The sequence below is a fragment of the Stegostoma tigrinum genome, chromosome 4 (assembly GCF_030684315.1).
Source record: "Stegostoma tigrinum isolate sSteTig4 chromosome 4, sSteTig4.hap1, whole genome shotgun sequence".
Classification (NCBI taxonomy): Eukaryota; Metazoa; Chordata; class Chondrichthyes; order Orectolobiformes; family Stegostomatidae; genus Stegostoma; species Stegostoma tigrinum.
This window is the reverse complement of record NC_081357.1, coordinates 70132601-70155868: the sequence shown is the minus strand read 5'-3', so window position 1 is coordinate 70155868 and position 23268 is coordinate 70132601. Positions and strand designations below refer to the sequence as shown.

Sequence of the window (23268 nt, the reverse complement as noted above, 5' to 3'; positions counted from 1 at the left end):
TAAGTGGACACGATGCATGCAAAAGTAAGAGCTGCAATCCCTGAACCTTGGTAAGATGCGTGTGCAGTGGCAAAGTTAGAGCGACCAGTGGCCCTGTCTGTGTGGTTGCAGAGAAGATGACCTTTGCGAAATGCAGAAAAATCACTGGCTTTCCTCCTGAGCCACCGAGCATTCCACTTCACTTGGAAGACAGCACTGCCCTTCTCTCCACCATCCCATCCTCCAAATCCCTGCCTGTGAAGCACCGAGTGAGCTTTCCTTTCTTCTGGGTGATCCCCTCGGTCTAACAGTTGACCATCACAGTATGAAGGCAAGTTCCTGGCTTGTAGCATCTTAAGCGGCGGGCAGCTGGATTTCACCAGAGGGGAGAATACTTGTACTTGCAGTGGTGAGCTACTTCATCTGCCCAGTTGCATGACTTCCCCAAGAAGAATGCCCAAGAGCACGTTACATAATTAATGAGGTGAAGAGTGGAGAATCCAGGAGAAGAGTCACTCTAAGCTACCGCTGACCAGTCACCTCAGAGCTCATTGCACAAAATATTTTAACTGAAACTGGGGAAATTTCCAGTTTTTGGATGATATGGTTGTGGCCTCAACTCGTGTCCTGCCTGCAGTCCATAACTTAGCAGTTCCCTTGTCTAACAATAACTCAACAAGAGTCAACAATCAGGAGCACATGCGCTTTTTCTGGCTCACCAGAATAACTCTTGCTCAGACCTGTTCTCAGCAAGTTTCTCCCAGATTTTGCAGCTAAGACAGTGAGAAGCCTTTGACAATCTGTGTCAAAACTGTATGCTTTAATGGTTATAACATTCATCTATGCTTTGCCTCAAATTAGACTCCAGTACTGAGGTGGGCGTCTTTGTAATCAACCACTATAACAGTAAATGTGGCAAATCGTTTGACTGCTATTTAAACACCCCAGCATCAGGCAGGCTGTGTTACACCTGAGGCTCTAGTACTTTCCTAAATGTTTTCCAGATGGTACTTTGACACTGTGAGACGCATACTTTATATGAAATAATAATCACATCAGTTTATCAGTCCCATTGCTCTTGCAAGACATCTTGTGGTGTTGCTTAAGATTAGTAGGAAGACTAACTATTGTATCACATTGAGGTGCTATCAATAAACTGAAATGCAAACACAGTTGGATGATTAAGTGCGATATTCATACAAAGTTCACACTGCATGTAAGATTTTGTGCATGCTGTGCAATTTTGTGAAAAGAAAATTTGATTGCTTCCTTCCGTACCTCATCAATAGTCCACTTTGCTACTTTTCTGGCTGTGATTCCAGCAACTCCAGGTAATAGCTTGCTGTGCTGTTCCCAGCAAAGAGGCAGGCTGGGCACTGGTGATGCTGAAGACAAAAACACAGACTGATGCAATGCCTGCTGCAGGTTGAAATCATCATTTTCTGTGAAGACAGTAAATGGTTAAAAATAATTAACTTTATATTCAAAAATAGTAGTTAAAAACATTAAAAGCTTTATGCACATTTCCTTAAATTGTGGTTTAAATACTATAATTTGGGTTTTCTGAAATAAATGTAGAGATTAGTCAATGGTTTTGAGTTGTACTTCTTTTTTGTCCCCCCCCCCCCACTTTCATTGTTCCTCTAAATTTCTCCACTTCTCTTTAAGGATTCTGGTTCAAAGTTAGGATATAGTTGCCTTTGTTTCAGTATTTGTTTCCAGTTTCTTGGTTTGTTTCAATATTGACAAGTCATTCTCCAGTTATGGGCCCGTACTGCTCGGCTAATTTAACTGTGGAAGACATCACAAACTTTCTTGCTATTGTCCAATTTCTCCATGCAGGTCAGAGCGAACATAAGTGGCTTAATGTTTTGAAGAAGTTTTTAAAAAAGTAGGGAAATGTTTCTATTTGATAGCTGTCAAGGTCCCTCTCAAGAAACTAAAACTGAAGCTCAAGATATTGAAGATAAGTCACTGTATGGAGACGAAACTGACTGTCAGATGGGGATTATTGTCAGGTACTCTAAGATGAGCGATGTCTTACAGGGATTGTGGGGGGTCCTCAACTATTCTCTGTATTTATTGACAATTTGAATTTTTGACTCTGTCTGCCATTTTCTAAGCTTGCTGATTACAGTGCCTCCTATTTTTTGCATTACCAACATAAAGGTAAATATAAAATTACAAGGATATTACAGAGATTGAGTGAATGAGCAAACTTCAGCAAATGGATTTTGATAAAGCTAAGTTTGAGGTCATCCACATTGCTCCGAACGATGATAGATCTGAGTGCTTTTTAAGTGGTTAAAAAGCTAGAGACAATGCAAGTTTAACAGAACACACTGGTAAAATTTTATGTGCAAATACAGAAAATTCATAAAAATGACCATTAGAATGCTGGCCTTTGTTCTAATCTTGTCATCTAGTTGCAGAGTATAATTGTGCTACAGGGATACATAGGCCTAACTTGACCTGGAGTACTAACAGCAGTTTTGGGCATCACATCTAAGAAAACATATTATGGCTCAGAAATGCCAATTACTGTGACATAGAGTCAACCATTGGCTTCTCTTCAGCCAAAATTCCATGTTGGGCCTTACCTGAACATTTCATTCAAAGGAGGGATGTTGTGTCCAGCGTGTTTTGTTTCAGGCCTGTTGAGGTTGAGTTGAGGGTATGTCAGGTTTGGGGTTACACGAGCTGGGAAGTGTAACTGGGGGCGGTGTGCCTGTCGTGGATCTGTGGTTCGTTTAATTGTTAACCAGGAGTCACAGCTGGTTTTCAATACTCTATCATTATCGGAGAAGCTGTGCAGTTCACAGTTAGAATCCTACAAAGTCTCCAACTTCGAGAGACTTCTGCAGAAGGTGTAAGATGTAAGGGAATTGTCCATCAAAAACTTCAATTTTCTGGGCACCTCCCAGAGAGTTAGCTATGTTGAGGTTTCCATTTGGTCCCAACATGCAACTCTACTCTATGTTGATCCAATGACTATTTGACCACCAGAATGTCTGAGCAATTATCCTTGGAGGATGCATGGATATACCACCCTGATACCTAAACTCCACAGACTAAATTACAAAGATATTACATAAACTAGACTTGGATTTCCCAGCAATTTAGAAGCTGAAGGAACAATCTGATGTAATCTTTCAAGATACTAAGGAAATTTAAGACAAATTAAAAGCATTTCCTCTGATGAGAGAATCTAAGAGGAGGAGGCATAACCTAAAATACAAGTCTTTCAAGATTGAAAGATTGGACAATCCTAGTTGGTTCTATGTCTCCCTCAAAGAGGTGAATGTGAGCTCGGAGCTGGCTTCTTAAACTACTACAGTCCTTGGGGAGCAGAGAGGAGCTTCTGGTGAGAAGGAGCATGAGAACCCAGAGTGACGCCAGAATCAAGTCAGTAAGTGATTGGCTCTTTGAGGGGTGAGTATAACTCTCTAGTTTTTTCTTACCCTAATCAAATAACCTGTTGGAATGACTGAATGTAACTGTTCGTGTACATTAGTGAGAATTAGATTTAGTTTTTCTTCAACTCGGTAATTTTGGGGTTAATCAGGAGGGATGGCAGGCCACCGCACTGAGACGGTATGCTCCACGTATAACATTTGGGAGTTCTTGGATGCTGATAGCATCAATGAGCATCATGTGTGCAGGAGGTGCTGTTAGTACCTCCAACTCGAATGCCGGATTATAGAGCTTAGCGAGGTCTGGAGGCAGTAAGGAACATCAAGGAGAAGGAGAGTTAGGAGGATAGAACATACAAAGTGGTGGTCACCCCACAGCGTAAAAGGATGCAGGAGGATAGGGTATAGGTGACTGCTGCATGCAAGCATGAGGCAAGGCAGGTAGTGCAAGAGCCCCCCCAAGGCCAATTGATACTCTGTGTTGAGTTCTGGCAACAGTCAATGTCTCAGGGAATTGCAGCTGATGCAAAATTTGCAGCACTGTGGATGCTCAGCTGGACAGCAGGGGTAAGAAAAGGTGGTTAGGACTGTAGTGAAGGAGACTCAATCATTAGGGGACAGAGAGGCACTTCTGCAACCATTCTAGTGACAACAGGATGGTGCGGTGCCTTTCTGGTACCAGGGTCCTGCAGGTTACTGTGCAGCTTTTGAGCATGTGTTGGTGGTGGTGGCGGCGGCGGCGGCGTTGGGGTTGGCAGAGGGTAGAGTTAATCCTTAAAAGAGTCAGCACAGGCAGATAATCAAATATCCTCCTTCTGTACTGTAAAAACACGACAGCCATATTCCAGTGAAAGTGGAGTGTGTGTGTAGCGCAGGGTTCAAAATTATTTTTCTTTCTCAAGGGCTCCTCCTGAGGTTATCTCAACAGCTTTATATTTTCAGGAGCCACTTTTTTCCCCATTTTCACTAACTTATTTACTTGGAGATGTTGTCACATAGCATCAGTACCTTCTGTATTTGTGCTGACATGTTATTTAGACAGACACAAACAAAATTAAAATAGCTCATTAACATCTTCAATTGATATCACATCAAACTCAAAACCACAACACACAAGAAAAGTATTAATTTCCATGGAATCATAATATTTCAACTAGTACAACATAATAGGCATTAAATAGCAAAAGTTTTCACCCTCCCAAAATAGTTGACAGATGCTTCTACACACAAAAAGCCAACATTGCAGACAGACCTTCCACAGATGGGGGAGGGTACAGTCAATACATTTCTGTCACACATACAAAGCTGTAATATTTTAACCAGACACTCACAAGCCTATTTACTGCATCTTGGAATTTAACAAATGGCTGTCTTCATTCCAGTAGGATTCATTATACTTTTGCCAAACACAGCTGCTGCTGAATTTACACAGTTCCACACATTTAATTCATTTGCAAGGAATTCATTACTTCAGTAATTCCAAGTTTTTCTGGATCACAGTTAGCCGAATATTCCTTTGTTTACAGCTTTAGAAAACTGGTCTCTTTCCTTCGCAGCCTCTCTCTCCACCCCACACTCCACCTGCAACCTCCATCCTCTTGCCCACACCTCATGCATCATTGTTCTCACCTCTCATAACTCTTACAGCCTCTCAACCCTTTCCCTTCTGTAATGAAGCCCTTCTCCCAATCTGCCCTCCTCTGGCTGACAACTCCACCAAGGACCACATGAACAACTAACTGGATCCAGCAAATGGCTCCCCCACCACACTACCAGCTCTCACCAAAACACACCCCTGGCAAATCATTCAATGCCAGCACTGACTTTCCAAACTGCCTGCTCTCCCTCCAGTCATAGGCTGTATCTCTCCTGGGTTTGCTGAGTGAACAGCAAGAGCTACAGAGGTTGAAGCTGTCATTGCAAGGAGTAGCTCCTCACCATTACATCCATTATTTTTCCAGAGGTGACCTTTCTCTTGGTCACTCCCTGTGAGTGAATATTTCCCCGTGATTTGGGGGTTTTGGGACAATTCCACCCATCGTCTTCACGCATTTTGAGTGTTGCTGCAGTACAACATTGGATTTAATTAATTTGGCAGCATATGACAGAATGATGACACGACAATCATCTGAAAAATAATGGGTTCGGCAAGTCAACTGACAATGCCTCCACATGCAGAAATAACCTCATCCTCATTCACTCTTTAGTGTTCCGTGATGAAACCTCACCTAGATTAGTACTAAGTACAGAACCCAAGGAATTGCCTATGAGAAAAAGTACAGACATATAATGTGTTTGTATTTGTTGTCACTATTAAATGAACCAAGTAAACTCATCAGTGGGGTTCAAAGTTATAAGATTCAGATTAAGGTACTTGGTTACTGAATTCCTCAAGTCTACATAGAATACATTTTGTATGCCATAGTGAAATCTTCAGTGCTGTTTTTACTAACGCTGGTAATGCGGAAATTTCACAAAACAACATTTTGGATTGTTCAATTTTATGTTCCGTAATCTGTTTCTTTACCTTTGTTTTCATTTTGCCAGTTAACCTTATTTGTAACTTCCTCTTCCTGCTTGATTCTTGGATGCTTCAATGGCCTTCCAGCTCTAGAATAGGAGTCAAAAAACAAAATAGTATTTAAATAAAAAGTTACTTAAACAAAAAAAAATTGAAGCATATAAATATATACAGCAAATATTTTTATTATCTGTCCCCTAGGGGACCAGGAGTGTGCTGGTTGCTCAAATATTCCAGATAAGAAGAGGTGCACATAACCACAGTAAACCCTGAGCAAGTGAAGCTTCAAGACAAACATCTCTCAAAACAAAACTATGTAAAAACATCTCCACACTCACTAAAATCAATGTAAGAACAAAAGTATGTCAGGACTTACACACATGGGTACATAAATAAGAAGAATTTAGAAGAATATAGGCCAAATGAGGCTAGATTAATTTAGGATATCTGGTCAGCACAGATGAGTTGGACCAAAGGGTTTGTTTCCATGCTGTACAGCTCTATAGTGCTAAGTATAAAATTTCCCAATTTACCTGGTTTCAAACCAGTTTGATAGAAACCATGGACCGGGTTTATGCACGTTAAAAAAAATTACTATTTATTACAAGTTAATTAGATTCTAGCTACAGGCAAACAGTTATAAACTGTCAGCATACAACACTGCAATTTGGAATTCTAAATTCATTATGAATTCGTCCATTTTACACACACACACAGACACGGTGAGCTGGAAAGCTGGAAGGTAATGCAGCAGTTTCTATTCAGAAGTTGCTGAAATTGATCCTTATGACGCTAATGCTGACCAGAATGTTGCTTTAGCTGGATGCTTCCACTGGTTTGCAAGAGACATAAGGTGGCTGACTCATTTATCGAAAGGTCTCCAACTGGTCAGTTTAAAATCAGCCACAGTGCATAGAGACATCTCCTTTGCTGGTGGAGTTAATGCCGAGTCCATGGTGACTCTTCTTCAGGGCATTCCCTCTTAGCTGTACAGCAACACAAAGATTCCCAAGCAAGGCATTCAAACACATTTCTTAATACCAATTGTTTGCAAGAGCAGTGAATTTGAAGAGTCCAGGAAGGGAGGAGATGGTGTGGACTCGGAGGAAAGACCAGGAGCAAGGCCAGAGAGAGTCAGGGAAAGAAGACCTGGAGCACAGAATTGAAGGAGTAGGTGTAAGCTCCAGACCAGCGACCACATCATAGCAAGTTGACTGGCCAGTGCTCAGTGAAGCTGCCACTTCTTGTTATTTGAGAATGGTGCTCATCAGGAATAGTTGTTTGAAGGTAAGTCTTTAGGAAACAAAATATTTTAAATACAGTGTAGAGATGGGAGGAACACAGTAGGTCAGACAGCATCAGAGGAGCAGGTATGTTGATGTTTCAATTTGGTACCTTTCTTCTGGAGTAGGGCCCTGACCCAAAACATCAACTTTCCTGCTCCTCTGATGCTGCCTGACCTGGTGCATTCCTCCAGCTTCACACTGTGTTGTCTGACTCCAGCATCTGTAGTTCATGCTATCTCCAAAATATTTTCAGTGTGACTGCTCTGGCATGTAAAGGCAGACATTTCTGGCAGCGCTCTCAAATGACCTTGTTTTTATTTTCTTGGACTTGTAGAAATGTGTGTATTGATTAATGGGGCATTTTGCAGCGGTGCTGAGAGATTCATTTCACATCTACCGCCAAACGTGGCTGTAGGACTGCAGGAAGACAAAGGAAAATCTCAGCAGTAGCATCAACTACTTACAAGATACTCAGGCTGAGATTAAACTTGTTTTTATTTATCTTTTTGGCAAAATAAGACTGTGGAGAAATACACTGTTAGGGACAGTGTGTGGCTGTGTGAAACCGAATTCCAGTCAGTGAGTACTGGCCCGCAGATCAGATTGTATTTCAAGTGCACAATTACCAACCAATTATCTATAAGAAAGATCAGGTAACGTTGTTTTTAATACATTTGCAAAAATTTGCAGAAAAAAGTAGGCTGAAAGTAGTTAAATTACAAGACAGGTTTGCTGCTGCTTTATTGATTTGCTTACAGGCCAATTATTCTGCAATTTTACTGGAAAATCTGTGTGTTGGGCAAATTCAGTGGAACCAAACGTCCAACATCTATACCCATTATTTCAGGGAATGTGGCAAAAGCTCAGTAAAGCTGGTGTCATTTGTCTTTGATATGTAGTACATACATTAATTTCATTTCATTTTTCAGTGTTTTTTGGGTGTCTTTACACTACAAGTTTGGAAATGAGCTTGAGTATCTTTGATTCTCTTCTTTCATGTTCACCATATATCTGATACCCCATTTCATTAATTTTAATCCACCATTAAAATGTGAAATCTACATCAACATTGAAAAGACTTAAGTATTAAATCATACTGGGCAAAAATAAATTAAAACCATAAAGATGCACAGGTGTCTCTTACGCTCAAGGTGAGCAGAAGACAACTGCCCAGATATTCATGAAAGCCATGGTACCTGTCTACTAGAGACAATAGGAACTGCAGATGCTGCAGAATCTGAGATAACAAGGTTTGGAGCTGGATGAACACAGCAGGCCAAGTAGCATCATAGAAGCAGTCAGCTACCAGCAACAATCATGTCCAACTGCTTGCAGTGAACAAAGCATTAATTGAGCTGACAGTGCAGAATTGGGGGGAAAAAAAAAAAAAATCGACTGATAGGCAACTGGGATTTACCAGTCCCTCTAGTTCAGGTAAAGGTCCTGAGCTGGCACTGCCATTTTCTTCTTTGAGGTAAGTTTCTGCCAATGAAGAGAGATTGTGCAAAATGCTGAACGTGCTAAAAATAAATGCGTATATCACCAACAATGCCACTGTTTATTGCCCAGCGCTAACTGCCTAAATGCTGGTGAGCTACCTTCTCGAACTGATGCAGCTCATGCACTGTAGGTATTCCCACAGTGCTGTTAGTCAAGGAGTTCCGGGTGTTTGATCCAGTCACATCAAAGAATTAGCAACAAATTTTAGTCAGGTTGAATGTGAATTGATGGTGAACTTTTAAAAGTGCTGGTGTTCTAATTAGCCTACCACACCTGTTATTTTTAGGGCACAGGCTAAGATTTAGGCCTTAATTGCAATGCTACTAACAATGTCAGGAAATTCCACCCATGTGTGTACTTTTCTCTCTAGTAGCATACGAGATTAGTCCAAAGATGTGCAGGTTAGGTGGATAGGATAGGGTAGGGGCACTCAATCTGGGTGGGATGCTGTTGAAGGCCACTGTAGTGTCGGTGCTCCAAATGGTGTCCTTGCACACTGTAGGGGTTGTTGGGGTTCTGTGGTCAGTTCTGAGCTAAGAAAATTATGGGCTCAAATAAAAAAAGCACCCCTTTCGACTGCATTGAGAAAATAACTGGTCATTATGTTACTCAAGAAAACCTAGTCCTGCTACATTATACATGAACTTAAAAACAGAAGCACATGGATGGAATATGGATGAAGGTTAGTGACAAAATAGAAGCTTTGGAGATCCTGCTAAGAGACGTTGAGGACACATCTAAGAGAGTCAAAGTGGAAACTGATCAATGTTTTCACCTGCCTTCCATATATTGCCTTCTCTCTTCCATACCAAAAAGTGTGCTGATGATGAAGGCTTGACACGCTTGGGGTACATTGTTCTCAGTCACACCATTGTGCTACACTCACTCAGCTTGGACATACCAGCTGCAGCTTTCACAATGCATGAGCTAATTTCAGCATTGAGTAACAGACTGCAGAGCCTACACGTTTGAAGCAATCAACAACCTCAAGTGTCATACAAACACATGAATTAGGAGCAGGAATAGTCCATTCAATCACTTGAGCACGCTGTGCCATTTGATAAGCTGGAAGGATTGTGGCCTCAACTCTATCTTCTATAACCCTTAACCTCCTTAAAATTAAGAATGTTCCACAACTCAAGTTTTTAAAATTCCCAATGACCCTACCTCCACCGTTCATTTGGGAAGGTAACTCCACAGGCCAATGATCTACTGAAAGAGAACAAAGCTTCTCATCTCTACCTTGAATAGAAGATTCCGCTCTTACTAAACAGTCTCTCCTGGTGTTGGTTCTTTCAGCACCCATCTCGTCAAGCCCTCTCATGATCTTATGGCGCAAGTCTTTTGCTGTTCAGAGCCAAACTGCTACTTTACTGCACCAAAAATGTAGGCCTGTTTCTTCAAAAATGTGGAGTGTGTCTGAAATCAAATGGCACCTACATATTGCTAGTCTGTTGTAGGAAAAGCAATGGCCCTTTTCACAGCACTAGCTGCTGCACCCTTGTCCAGTATTCACTAACAAACTAGAAAGCTTTGAAACATTTAACCAGCTTTTCATTGTGTACGAGAACAAGTGAGTGGCTAAGTGGACTGATGAATGTGTAGATAAGTAGAGTGGGCACAGGCAGGCAGGTGAGGTAGATGGCCATTGGTTGCATTAATACCCAGGAGTTGGACAAGGATTTTTCTGTAACAAATCCTTGGTCACTATCCAAGTACGTAAGTCAGAGTTGTCTGAAGTACCTGACTCTAACTCAGTGTTGAACACTTTGAGGGTTATAGGGAACAGGGGAATTTTCCATTAGAAGTTCAAGCTTTCTAGTCAATTCCCATGGAGTCACAGCATGTATCTTGGATTATACATCCTTCTTCCAACTACACGGGGATCAGAAGACTTGGGATTATATTTTTTTGACAAGATCAACTCTCAGTCTTCTAAAGTCCAATGGATACAGGCCCAAAATGTCAAACTCTTCCGAAGGTATCCCTTTTATTCCAGGAATGAGTGGACCAAACCTTCTCTGAACTCATTCCGATCAAATCATATGCTTAAGTAAGGCAACTAAAGCCATACACAGTATTCCAGATATGTCCGCGTCCATAGTAATGTTGTAGACAGCACTATGATATTCGTCTTCCTGATGCTGGTGGTCAAAACAAACTCTTTATAAGTGCGAATCTGTCAATTTTTCCCTGAAAGTGCTCATTGTTATGAAGTATTAGTGTGGCACCATCAGTGTTGATCAATTTTTTGATAAGGATCATGTGCATCTTTGACTTGAATTTCAGGCTAGCAAGGCTAAACAGTTTTCTGTCAATTTTGATCAATAAGTAGACTCCTCCTGTGGATGACCTGAAGGCATATGACAGCAGCTTCAGATGAATATACCAAAGAGAGTCCACTCTCGTACAACATTTCCTACCATAATCCCTCCCACCCAGGATTCAGCAGAGAGAGCCTTTCCTGAATTGCTTCTAAATCAACTTTATCCCTTCTTACGTAATGGATCAAAATTGTACACAGCATTTCAGTTGTGGTGTTTGCATCACATTGTCAAGGCCTGTTTAATGCCACAATAGACTTCAACAGATTTCAAACTTTGACTTATCCCAGCTAACATCCATCATGTTATCAAGGAAAGAGGACATTAAATTGAACAGGTTCAGCGGGCTACAAACTTCCTGCAGCAGCTTAAACAGAGCTTGACTGCTTACACAAAGGAATGCATTGCTGAGATCAACAAAAGGCAAAACACACTCGTGCTCTGGTCACAGCACTGCACTTGCAGCTGAGAAGACCAGGTCAATTGTTGATCTGTCAGTTCTGGAACAAGACTGGAATTCAGGGTAGATTTTTGCAGCCAGACTCTGCAGCCTGTGATAGGGTTAGGGTTAGGTAAAAACTGGCAAACACTTTTGTGGGAGATGTCTCTGTAGTTGTCACAAAGGCAGTGGTCACCCTTGTTCAAGTACAGGGTCAAAATCTTTGGATCATGAACACTGTGGGGCACTGCATCCTCACTCCAGCAGAAATACACAAATTTGTGCAGAGCATGCAGGGGTGCTGATTTTCCTGCTTGATGACTTCAGATGGTACAGCTTCAGAATCTGGAGTTTTTGCCCACAGTAAGTGAGCCAACAGCTCTGCTAAAGATCCTCTATTATGGATTTGATATCCAACTCTACCATAACAGGCAAACTTCATGTGGTGCCTAGAACTTCCTCAATGACAGTGTTCTCCCCAGAGTACAAATCAAGGTACTGTCACCAATCTCTCCTATTTATTACAGTTGGTTTAATGTTCCCTGCCTTTCTTTTCGGTTGAGTTGCTTTCTTTGCTAAAAGGCCTACTGTTATTTTGACTGCTCCATATATGCCCCTAACTATTCCTGTGTTGAACTGATTAAGGATGTTCTGACAACATTGCAAAAAGTAGCCACTAGTGCACTACACAGTTGTCTGTCACACACAACTTTGGTGGGCACTCAGAGATAGTTGCCTTGGTTCCGCTTTGGGAGCCTACAGCCCAATGGCCTCAATGTGGGTTTTACTAGTTACAAAATCTCCCCACTGTCGACCACATCCCAAGACCAGCCCTCCCTCTCATTCGCATCTCCTTTACCTGACATGACCTGACACAACCTGTCGGTCTTCTTTGCGACCTATCCACTCCTCCCACTTCAACGACCATTCCCCAGCACTGCCTACCTGCACTCACCTATCACCATCCCACCGACCTTCTCCAGCTCCACCCCTCCACTCCATTTACTTCAGAGGTCCCTTCCCTCCGCCATTTCTGAAGAATGGTCCAGACCGGAAGCATCAACTTTCCTGCTCCTCTGATGCTGCTTAGCCTGCTGTGTTCATCCAGTTCTACATCTTGTTATCTTATATCTAATATTATCACTGGTTTTGAAGACTACAGGTCAATTGTATCAAATATTTTTCAATTAAATGTCTTCTTTTCTAAAGAATTCTTATTCTTCACAATTTTGAATACTGTGAAGTTGTGGTTACAAGGTTTAAAGCTGAAAATCCTGAAGTAATTAGACCCAACATGAAAGATAAGAAATGTGATTATGTATCTATCTATTCGCTAATCCTTCCACAATTAATTGTTTATCATAGTTAAATGGCACGTTGATCTGAAAACCAGAAATGCCACCATTGCCTTCAATAAATTGGGTTAGGGAGATGATAATTAATATCTGATAGTATTTTAATCTCAGAGTCAGAGATTTGGGGGTTAAGAGGTGGTGCATGGATTGTATTTTAGTGGAGATTGAGTTTATAAAGACAAATTACCCTGAAAGGAGCACGTGCACAGGTATGACAGAGAGCTTGTAACTGGTTGATAACATGTACGAGATAGATGTAACTGACGTGGAGCTTCACTGAATATTGACATAAATTCACAGCAAAATTAATCTGGCTAAATAAGAGTTTAGAGGAAATAAGCAAACAAGGATTGGTTTCATTGTTCGTAAATTGCTATTTTTGATGGGAGCTGCAGCCCTACCGTTCCTACCACCTTACACACACATGCACACAGATGGTTCATGTTCTGCCTATCCACTTCTTAACTGAGACAGGCAGAGTTAGCCTCCATCTGTACTCCACTACAGAGGTAGATAAATTAGAGTTACTGACACTGCAACCCAGCTGAAACCCTAAGTCAGAGCACCTTTACTTACTGAGGAGTTTCAACACATGATGACTATGAGATTTAGCTATTTCCTTGACAAAAAGACCTGAGAAAGATGATGAGAAAGGAAGCAGACTACTTCAGCTTTGCTGCAACAGTAAGATTTTTCTATAACTATCATCATCTTTTGGGACAAACCATGTCACTAAGTGTCCTGAAGACAAAGATCAGGAGCTTGGCACTAACTGACCCTCATCAACACTCTCAACACCTGCGGTTAGTGTGGTGTTGACTGTGTGTTACAGATCTCTCCCTGGTGTGTACCAAGTTGAGAATGCAAATCTTAAGCTTTGTCATTCAAATTAGAAACGCCATCTTCTTCTACCACAAGCCAAACCATCAGCCCAAATAAAAACCAACAGCTCCTCAACTCGGTTGAACTGGCACTCTCTCGTGGAGTGTGGAAATGAGGTGGTGTATAATTTCAGATATTTATCTGTAATCTGTAATAGTGCTTTCAACACATGAGAAGCAAGACCAGAATAATGCTGGAGGATTTGAAGCTAACTTCATTATGGTCAAAACTGTTACTGAAGCTTAGTGATCTGTTCTTGGAGATTGAGGGGGTAAGGTCTGAACGAACTGCAGCGCCCAAAGTTAATGTTAGCTTTCCATACTGTTTCAGGTTAGAGACGGCAATTTTTACCAGCAATTATACAAAAGTAGTAAGAATATAAAAATAAGCCAAATGTTTTTCAAACCATCTGCCAAGTTAAGCAACTCAGTGGAAAATAGTTACAAAAAATTAAATAAATGAGCCTTTTAAAGACTTAATAAGTGAGAGATAGTAAGAACTACTGATGTCGGAGTCAGAGTGCAGCTGGAGAAACACAGCAGGCTAGACAGCATCAGAGGAGCAGGAAAGTTGATGCTTCAGGTCAGGACCTTCAGTATTTTTTTTAAAAACAGTTGCAAATGGACCAAATGAAGTTCACCAATCATCCTCACCAATATGCTTTTTTAAGACATGCGAATATCTCGTGCACAATAAAGCATTCATCAAAAATTATAAGTTCAAACATTTAGCTGCCTAAATTCCTGGATATAATTAATGGTAGGGAAGAATTCATAAATATTGAAGATTGAGTCACTTAGAACTTAAAAACCATGGCTCAGTTAAGGCATGTCAAAAATGGTTTCTAAAGCAAAGAACAAAGATGAACATGGACCAACAAAAAAATTTAAAAAAAGAGCCATGGCTTCAGATGCAATATTTAGAGAGCTTATTACACCAGAAAAGTGCAACTACAGGAGGTTCCTGGGTGCCTATTATATATTATCTCGTATAAAAATAACAGCCATATTGTATGCAACAGTCGCAGGAATTTTAATGGCTAGGGAAGCTGTTAAGTGTTTACCTCTGGTAATTAAGCGATCAAATGTCCAACCACCTTGCACTACCACGAACATAATACTGGTGTCAAGAGTGCTGCTGTGGTGTTGGGAGGCTGCCAGGTAAATTAAATGGTCTTCCAATAAGTTCCCAGACTGAAGGGTCTCTCCTTCATGACATGGCATAGGACATGGAAGCCACAGGCAGAGACTATTAGGTATTGGACTGTATGCAATGGTGTCAGCAAATACATAGACAGTAAATAATCCTGGGTGTTTTGATAACCTACCTGGTTTGCACTGAATAATCATTTTTTTTTAAAACTGTCTCCACTGTTTAACCAGAAAATCTGGCAGCAGTGAGCTGAGAAATCATTGTTTTTGGCAGTATAAAGTGTACAGTTTTAAATAGACTTATCCTACGATTCATGAAGCATGTAACAAGTAGATTCATTGCAATCTACGATGTGTTTTATTTTACAAACTGCTATTCAACTCCTCACCGCAACTTAGCTCTTTCTCTTTTTTTATTTGCCAGCTTTGTACTTCTTCTGCCTACTTGAAGGCTCTCACTGTTAAGCAGTTGCACTGTGAATCATTCATGACTAATGCTATTTTGCATGGGTGCTGACAAACAACTTGAGTACACCCAGTACTGCTACACATTAGGAGTAAATTTGTCTGGTTTTCCCCATTCCTTGCACAGGAAGGTAACTTAATATAGCATTGAGCAAGCGGAGATCAGTAAATCAAATGCAAATGGAAGATCAAGCATGCCGCTTTTATCGACTGTACACCTAGATGTTCAAATAAAAAAATTTATGTCATTCCACTCTTAATTATTTAAGGCATGAGCAAATGTCTGCTATGCTGCAGATCAACCAACACCAATGACTACAGGAATGTGTGTCAATAAATATAGTTTAGTTGTTCTAAAGGCTATGGGCATTGCAAAGTTTCTTTTTTTTGAAAACATAATCGCGATCTCATTTGCAGTAATCATCCAGTCGAACAATACATTGTCATTTTATTTTAAAATCACATACCACAATGCTCTCCTGTTAATCTCAATATGCAGATAATTCTACTTGAAAAATCAACAAGCTACATTAAAGCAGAATTATGGTTCATTTCCCTCAAATACATTTCTCACTCTATGGATTTGTGCATTAACAGATACATAACCCAAAACCATTTACGCAATGATTTCATACTCAAGTTTGAATTTTCAGTAAATGTCAACAGGTCAGTGCCTGTGCTAAGCGCATTAGATTTACACCCAAAAATGATTTTTCCCCTCTTGATTTTGCCTAAACCTTCACATCAGGTGGTTTTTGAACTCATGTTTTTTGATCCTTCGGATTACATTGATTAATGTATTATCACAGGGCTAATACATCGAATAGGCTGGAGGCTAAATCTTAAATCAGATTTTGCCTGAGAAAGTTATTTCTGAAAGAAACTTAAACCTCTGAAGCAATTTATTCTTCACACTGTCATGCTAACAATCAGATGCCTTTTCTCCCCAAGGTTTCACACCTTGTGATAGCCAAACAAATGAAATGAGAAAATGATTTTATGCAAATTAATGACATGTTCAAACAGTCCAAATACATTTGCCTACCAGGCACTGTTCTGAGATTTCAATAAATTACTTTTATTTCTTTTCCAAAAAGAAATCTCAGCTCACAATAACAGATGAGCCTACATTCTCACTTTGAACCATACCCAATTACAGCAAGTTGAAATGCTATTGCAAAGGATCCACAGTACAAAATTGATTCAACACCAATTCCAACTTGAACACTGCACAGTAAGCCCTCACTGGTCACTGTGTGGTTTCAATGTTGTTTCGCCTTATGGACACAAGTTTTTTGGCCTTGTAATACTGTTAAGATTCACAATGTTAATTTTTTTACATGATCTACCTGGCTCAATAGTGCTACTTTGGCATAACCTTTCCAGATCTCAGACTTCCAACCTAAGGCAGCTCCCCATGCTCATGAGTCCAAAATGCAGCCTCTCCCTGAGCCCAATATTCCAAGTATGGAGCCCAAGATCTGCATCAAAGATAGTTTACAGTACTTAACAGGCTCTAGCCTGTCTGTCTGAGCTGTCACTTGCTCTTGGCCATGTCCTAGCTGCTGGCTATTTGCATTCGTTTTGAGCGGCTGCAGCACCTTTTCTTGCTGGTTGCCACACCCTTTAGAAACTGCTCTGACACAATGGAGCTGCATCTCTTAGATGGCTGTGGCTGCGCTCGGATTGTGCTCAGTCGTGACTGACACCATGCTGATCAGGAAGCCATAACAAGCAGTTCCACTGGGTCTGAGCAGAGCCTGGAGGCAATGGTGGCCATCAAGAAGGAACACCACCATCTCTACAAGAGATATGGCATGGCCAGGAACAAGCTGGTGCTCAGTCTGCAGGCCTGGTGGGAAAAGGTTCCATGGTGCAGACCTCAGGCAGACGTGTCTTGAGTCCCCCTTCTTGTTCCAGTAGAGCTGTGTAAGTGGTTTCCATGCTGGCCTGGCAGTTAACAGCTAGAAAGTGCTCAGCAATGTCAAAAAATAGTTCAAGGTACAAAACAATCACAAACATCTTGGAAATCACTTCCAAAGTAGCACCACAACTTCAGTGAGTAACAGCCTTTTATCTAATCAATGAAACAGCTGGCTGATTTCATCATTCTAACTTGTCATTGGTCAGCCTGGTCAATTGCCATTGCCCTCTTGCTTTTTCCATCTACCAAGTCTTAGATAACCTGAGAAATCCATGTGCAGTCAGTTAAAGCTAGAATCCAACATTAAAAGGCACAGGCAATTGTCTTTAGAATAAATAAATTGCTGATCCATCCATTCGAATGAATTTTGCCACACAGTAACAAACACGGACAACTGACACAGTAGCACATTTTATTTCTTTAATATTTTCTAATCAAGATTTTCAGATACGTTATGATAGACCTCTGAAGGTGTTGTGACTTGAACCTAGGCCTCCTGGTCCAGAAGTACAGACACTACCACGATAAAGAAACTTTTTCTATTTATTCTTTGGTTTACCTATGCACCTGTGCATATCTCTTAAAATTGTTCTGTTTAAAAGTATGTATTATTATTGGTGAATATAATCTAACCATTTTCATCCATGGATTGTAGCACACAGATTTGTTTGACCGAGAAATTGGAACTGCCACACAAGTTAGTTGATTGAAAATAAAAACTGGAAATATCTACAATTTTCTTTACTTATTGAGATTTTATTCATAAAACACAACTCATAAATATCTATAGACCTCTGAAATCTAACAAAGTCAGCAAGAATCATACCTGGATCCATATTTTATTTTTAAAGTATGATAAAGGTCATTCTCAAACAAATTAAATAACAAGTAACTACTATTGAATAGGTATAAGAATGTAAAAGAAATACAGAGATCTGTACCATGTTGTAGCTGAGATTTTCATGTTGTGCTCAGTAATAACATTAACATTATTTTAATTGTTAACTGCAATGTTAATATGCTGCATTTTAGACTTGACATCCCACAATAACTATCTGTGCAGGTCACTAACCTGGGGTACTTTCTTCCTTTGCTGGTATATACAAAAGATTTTTTGTATGGAGGTTCTTCATCAGAGACAGAGTCCTCAGCATTCCTCTCACCTTGAACAGCAGTTTCTGAAAACCAATGGTCTTTCGAGAATTTCCTGTAGACCAAGTAATGCATATTTAAATTTGAATCAAATTTTTATGTGAAACAAATTGAAGTGTTCTGGCATTATAGAGAAAATATCTTCCACTTTAGGAATGCAGTTACCAAATTAGATACCATTTACATAGCCTTAAAAAGGCCATAATCAATATTTACCAAAAACCTACTCTATTTTAGCATTAAGACAAGTTCCTACTGCATAGATTAAAGTTTTGCATAGATTAAAGTTTCCTGTGATCATGATGCATAATTAACAATCAATTATGCTTGGTGCAGCCAAGTTAACATACAATTGAATTGAGGCTACTTAGATTCATCTTATTGCCTGTAGTTGACATCCGCATTCTGATAATGAACTTTTGATGCAATCCAAATACCAATTACAAAGGCCACTGTCTAAATTCAATGCACCACTGTGTCCCAAAAATTAATATAACAATGGCAAAGGGGAAAGCATGGCACCATCCTAGTATCTGTACCTCTGAGCCAGGAGGCCAGGGTTCCAAGTCCCACCTGCTCCAGCGGTGTGTCAGATAATCTCTGGGCAGGTTGATTAGGTTAAAAAAAAACTTTAAAATGGCAATGCAATAAACGCTGGAAATTTTTTAACTTCATACAGGTTGGCACAAATTGGTAGAGGTAGAGAATGAGCTCTTGGAATATATTCCGTGCTATTTTCTTGAAAAATGTGTTTAGGAAATATGCAACAGGTAATTATTGTTTTTATAGCTAATGTGTCTTTTTTTTAAGCAGAGCTGGCTGAGATATACAGGAAGTTAAGTTAAAATATGAATGTTGAGAAATAATTTACCAGAAACAATTTAAATAAATAATTTATAATGCTTAATGAATGCACATTCCCTTTAGGAACAATAAGATCATCCAGTAAAACAGTGTTACAGCATTGGTTAATTAGATTAAAACAGGCTTACAACATTGCCAAAAAGTATAACAAAATCAGAAATTGCTGGAAAAACTGAGCAGGTCAGGTAATATTTTTTAAAGAGAAAGCAGAGTTAACGTTTTGGGTCTAGTGACACTTTTCAGAACGCTCTGACGTTCTGAAGAAGTGTCACTCAACCCGAAATGTTAACACTGCTTTCTCTGCACAGATGCTGCCAGATCTGCTGTGTTTTCCCAGCAATTTCTGACCTTGTTTCTGATTACCAGCACGTACTGTTCTTAAGTTTTCTTTTAAGCAAAAGTATAGTAATCCTCAAATGGGATGGTTTTAAATAAAACAAACTTAAAAAAAGGTTGATCACAGAAGTGATAACAATCAAAGTAGAATGAAAACAAAGTGCTGAAAAATATAAAAACAGAACTTTAACTAGTTTTTAATTTCAGACTGTATTGATTGGCTACAAATTTAAACATGGTGGGATTTGAACCTATGTTGTAACAGCATCATCCTGGATCTCTTGATTACTCAGCTAATTATAATACCACCACCAACACCATCTTTCCTTATGGTCAAGATGTTCAACAAATATCCTGTATTTTCTTCACAACAGGAGATGTGTATAACATTCCAGAATTGTAGAAAGGCAAGAATCTAATGGGGGTGAAATACTCAGAAGTAATTCAAACAAGTAAAGACCATAAGAATGGAAAAGGCATAAGCCACTTGGCTTGAATCAGCTCCACCATTCAATAGGATCATGGCTGATCCGGCATTCCTCACTTCCACTTCCCTGCCCAATCCCCGTAACCATAACTTCCTTACTGATCAAGAATGTATCAACCTCAGCTTTAATTATACAAAAGGAATCTACCCCCACAGCTCTCTGTGACACAGTATTAAAGATTCACAACTCTTGAAGAAATTACTCATGTCAGTCTTAAATTTGGCACCCCTTTATTCTGAGACTAGGCCCTCTGGCCCTAGGCTCCCCCATGAGGAGAAACATAAAAAATAAAATACTAAACTTGGAGAAAGCAAGGGGACTAAAAGCCAATAAATCCTGTGTTCCTAATTGCCCCAGTGTGAAAATAAAGTGGTTACAAAGATAGGCATTGCATTAGTTTTAACCTTCCAAAATTTCCTAGATTCTGAAAAGATCTTTATAACGAGTTTTGAGAAGATTTGTAGCTCAGGTTGAGGTTCTGGATGCGAGTTTGCTCGCTGAGCTGTAAGGTTCATTTTCAGACGGTTCGTCACCATTCTAGGTAACATCAGTGAGCCTCCGGTGAAGTGCTGGTGCTACGTCCCGCTTTCTATTTATCTGTTTATGTTTCCTTGGGTTGGTGATGTCATTTCCTGTTCTTTTTCTCGGGGGTGGTAGATTGGCTCCAAATTAATGTGTTTGTTGATGAAGTTCCAGTTGAAATGCCATGCTTCTAGGAATTCTCGTGCGTGTCTCTGTTTGGCTTGTCCTAGGATGGATGTGTTGTCCCAATCAAAGTGGTGTCCTTCCTCATCTGCATGTAAGGATACGAGTGATAGTGGGTCATGTCATTTTGTGGCTAGTTGATGTTTGTGTATCCTGGTGGCTAGCTTTCTGCCCGTTTGTCCTTACATACAGATGAGGAAGGATACGACTTTAATTGGGACAACACATCCATCCTAGGACAAGCTAAACAGAGACACGCACGAGAATTCCGAGAAGCATGGCATTCCAACCAGAACTCCATCAAACACATTGGCTCCAAATCAATCTACCATCCTCTGAGTAAAAGAACAGGAAATGACATTACCAAAGCAGGAAATGACATCACCAACCCAAGTAAACCTAAACAGATAAATAGAAAGCGGGACATAACACCAGCGCTTCACCAGAGGCCCACTGATGATGTTACCGAGAATGGTGACAAAACGGCTGAAAACGAACCTGCCAGCTCAGCGAGCAAACTCACATCCAGATCTTTATAAATTGGAATAAAATAAGTGTAACCCTGCAGTTAGCCCTCTTCATTGAAGCACTTATGTACTTAACTATTCTTTGTCTTTACCATGGCTACTCTATATTTGAAGATTTTTTGTTCAAATTCATTCACTGAAACTTGCTACATTTTGGTCTGCGAAACTGGTTCCAGAATCACTGCTTTCTACAGCAATCAAGGAAGTCCTCAACAATATTTCAGGAATCCCACCCCTTCTCTTGTTTGTTACGCTGTTTTTATTCTAGCTTATTTCAAGATAACTAAGTCCCATTATCATTATTACATTGTCCTGGCACCTTTCTGTAGTTTGCTTGCAAATTAATTCATCTATTGCTTTCCCAGTTTCCAGGTATATCTTTAACCTTTTGATCACATCAGCTCTCTGACTGTCATGAAAGTCGGATCAATACTGCCTTCAGTACTTCTTCCTTTTCTTTAAATCTTTTCTGAATACACTGGCCTGGATATTCCATCTGAGCAGACATTCATCTGCAACAAAGAAGTGGTATTGTGTATAAGATCAGCATGGAAATCGTCTTGGAGCTGATTAAGAGGGAATTGCCTAGGAAACTGAAAATTCTTAGTGATTGTTCAATATACTGAAACTCTCTGTTTAGGTCCCTCAAAACTGAGGAATTCAAGGATTCTGCCTCACTTCAGCTTAAAAGTTATTTGAGAAATATTGCGGTATTAAAATCTTGCTTTAACTCCTGTTTAGATATCAAACTGAGTCCTGCACCCACCACTGACTGCCGCACAACAATATTCCATAGACACACAACACTGTTCCTCCACTCCACCCAAAACCACTGATAGACTCAACATCCCTGTCTCCCAACCTGACTTCGCTGATAAAACCTCTACCCTCTACCACCAGCTCAACACCACGCCCCCCCCCCATGAAACATCACACTCGCCCAAACGTAGACCTCACCAGTCATGATGCCATGTCCATCCTCAACAGACCCAACACCTCCCTCGCCACCAGCTGAAACCTACACCTCCCCCAACACACCCTATGACCTACCCTAATCACTCATCTACATAGCTAGTAGCCTAACCACCGAGCAGTTTGGCACCTTAACCATTTCAACCATGGGGAGATAATGACCTAGTGGTATTGTCACTGGACTGTTAACCCAGAGACTCAGATTATGTTCTGGAGACCCAGGTTCAAATCCACCATGGCAGATGGTGGAATTTGAATTCAATAAATATCTGGAATTAAGAATCTAACGACAACCATGAATCCAATGTCGACTGTCAGGAAAAAAAAATCTGGTTCACTAATGTCCATTCAGGAAGGAAACTTCCATTCTTACCTGGTCTGGCCTACACGTGACTCCTGACCCACAGCAATGTGGCTGACTCTCAACTACCCTTCTGGGCAATTAGTGATGGACCTGGCCAGCGACACCCTCATCCCATAAATGAATAAAGAAAAAAAACTCCCATGTCAACTCCAAATCTGTGTATAAAGACATGGGTGGGGGCGGGGGCAGTGGCGAAGCAGGGTAGACAATATACACAAAATAGAGAACTAAGTTCATGATGTGAAGTTGATGAACACGAAATGTTGAGTCCTGAAGATTGTAAAGTGTCTGAATGGAAAGTGAAGTGTTATTCCTATTCGTCACCTTTTTCCTGGTCTATGGTTATCGCTTATATCACAGTCCTAAGGTGAGGCATTTGCCTGCAGTTCAGCAACCTTTAATAACACACTCCATACTGTGTAGTTTTGCACTTGCATCATCTGATCCATTCTTTACTCTATTGCCATTTGCTGTCTGTGCAATTTGATTCCCCCTAAATCGAAGTATACGGCAAGTTACTGTTAAGCAAAATTCAACTCATACAAGTGCCAGGCAATGGCCTCCACTAACAAGATAACATCTAACCATCTCCTCTCAATATCAAATTTAAGTTTGAACTCT

At 40.3% G+C, this 23268-nt stretch overlaps 1 protein-coding gene across 1 annotated transcript in view; it reads right to left on the bottom strand.

Annotated features, from left to right (window-relative positions):
- l3mbtl3 (L3MBTL histone methyl-lysine binding protein 3) overlaps positions 1-23268 on the bottom strand; it is a 151587-nt gene that overhangs the window by 29495 nt on the left and 98824 nt on the right. The window contains exons 18-20 of the mRNA XM_048531981.2: positions 18312-18446; positions 5920-6002; positions 1258-1421 (exon numbers count right to left, since the gene is read on the bottom strand). Coding sequence (XP_048387938.2) covers positions 1258-1421; positions 5920-6002; positions 18312-18446 — 382 coding nt within the window. The remainder of the gene's footprint in view (positions 1-1257; positions 1422-5919; positions 6003-18311; positions 18447-23268) is intronic.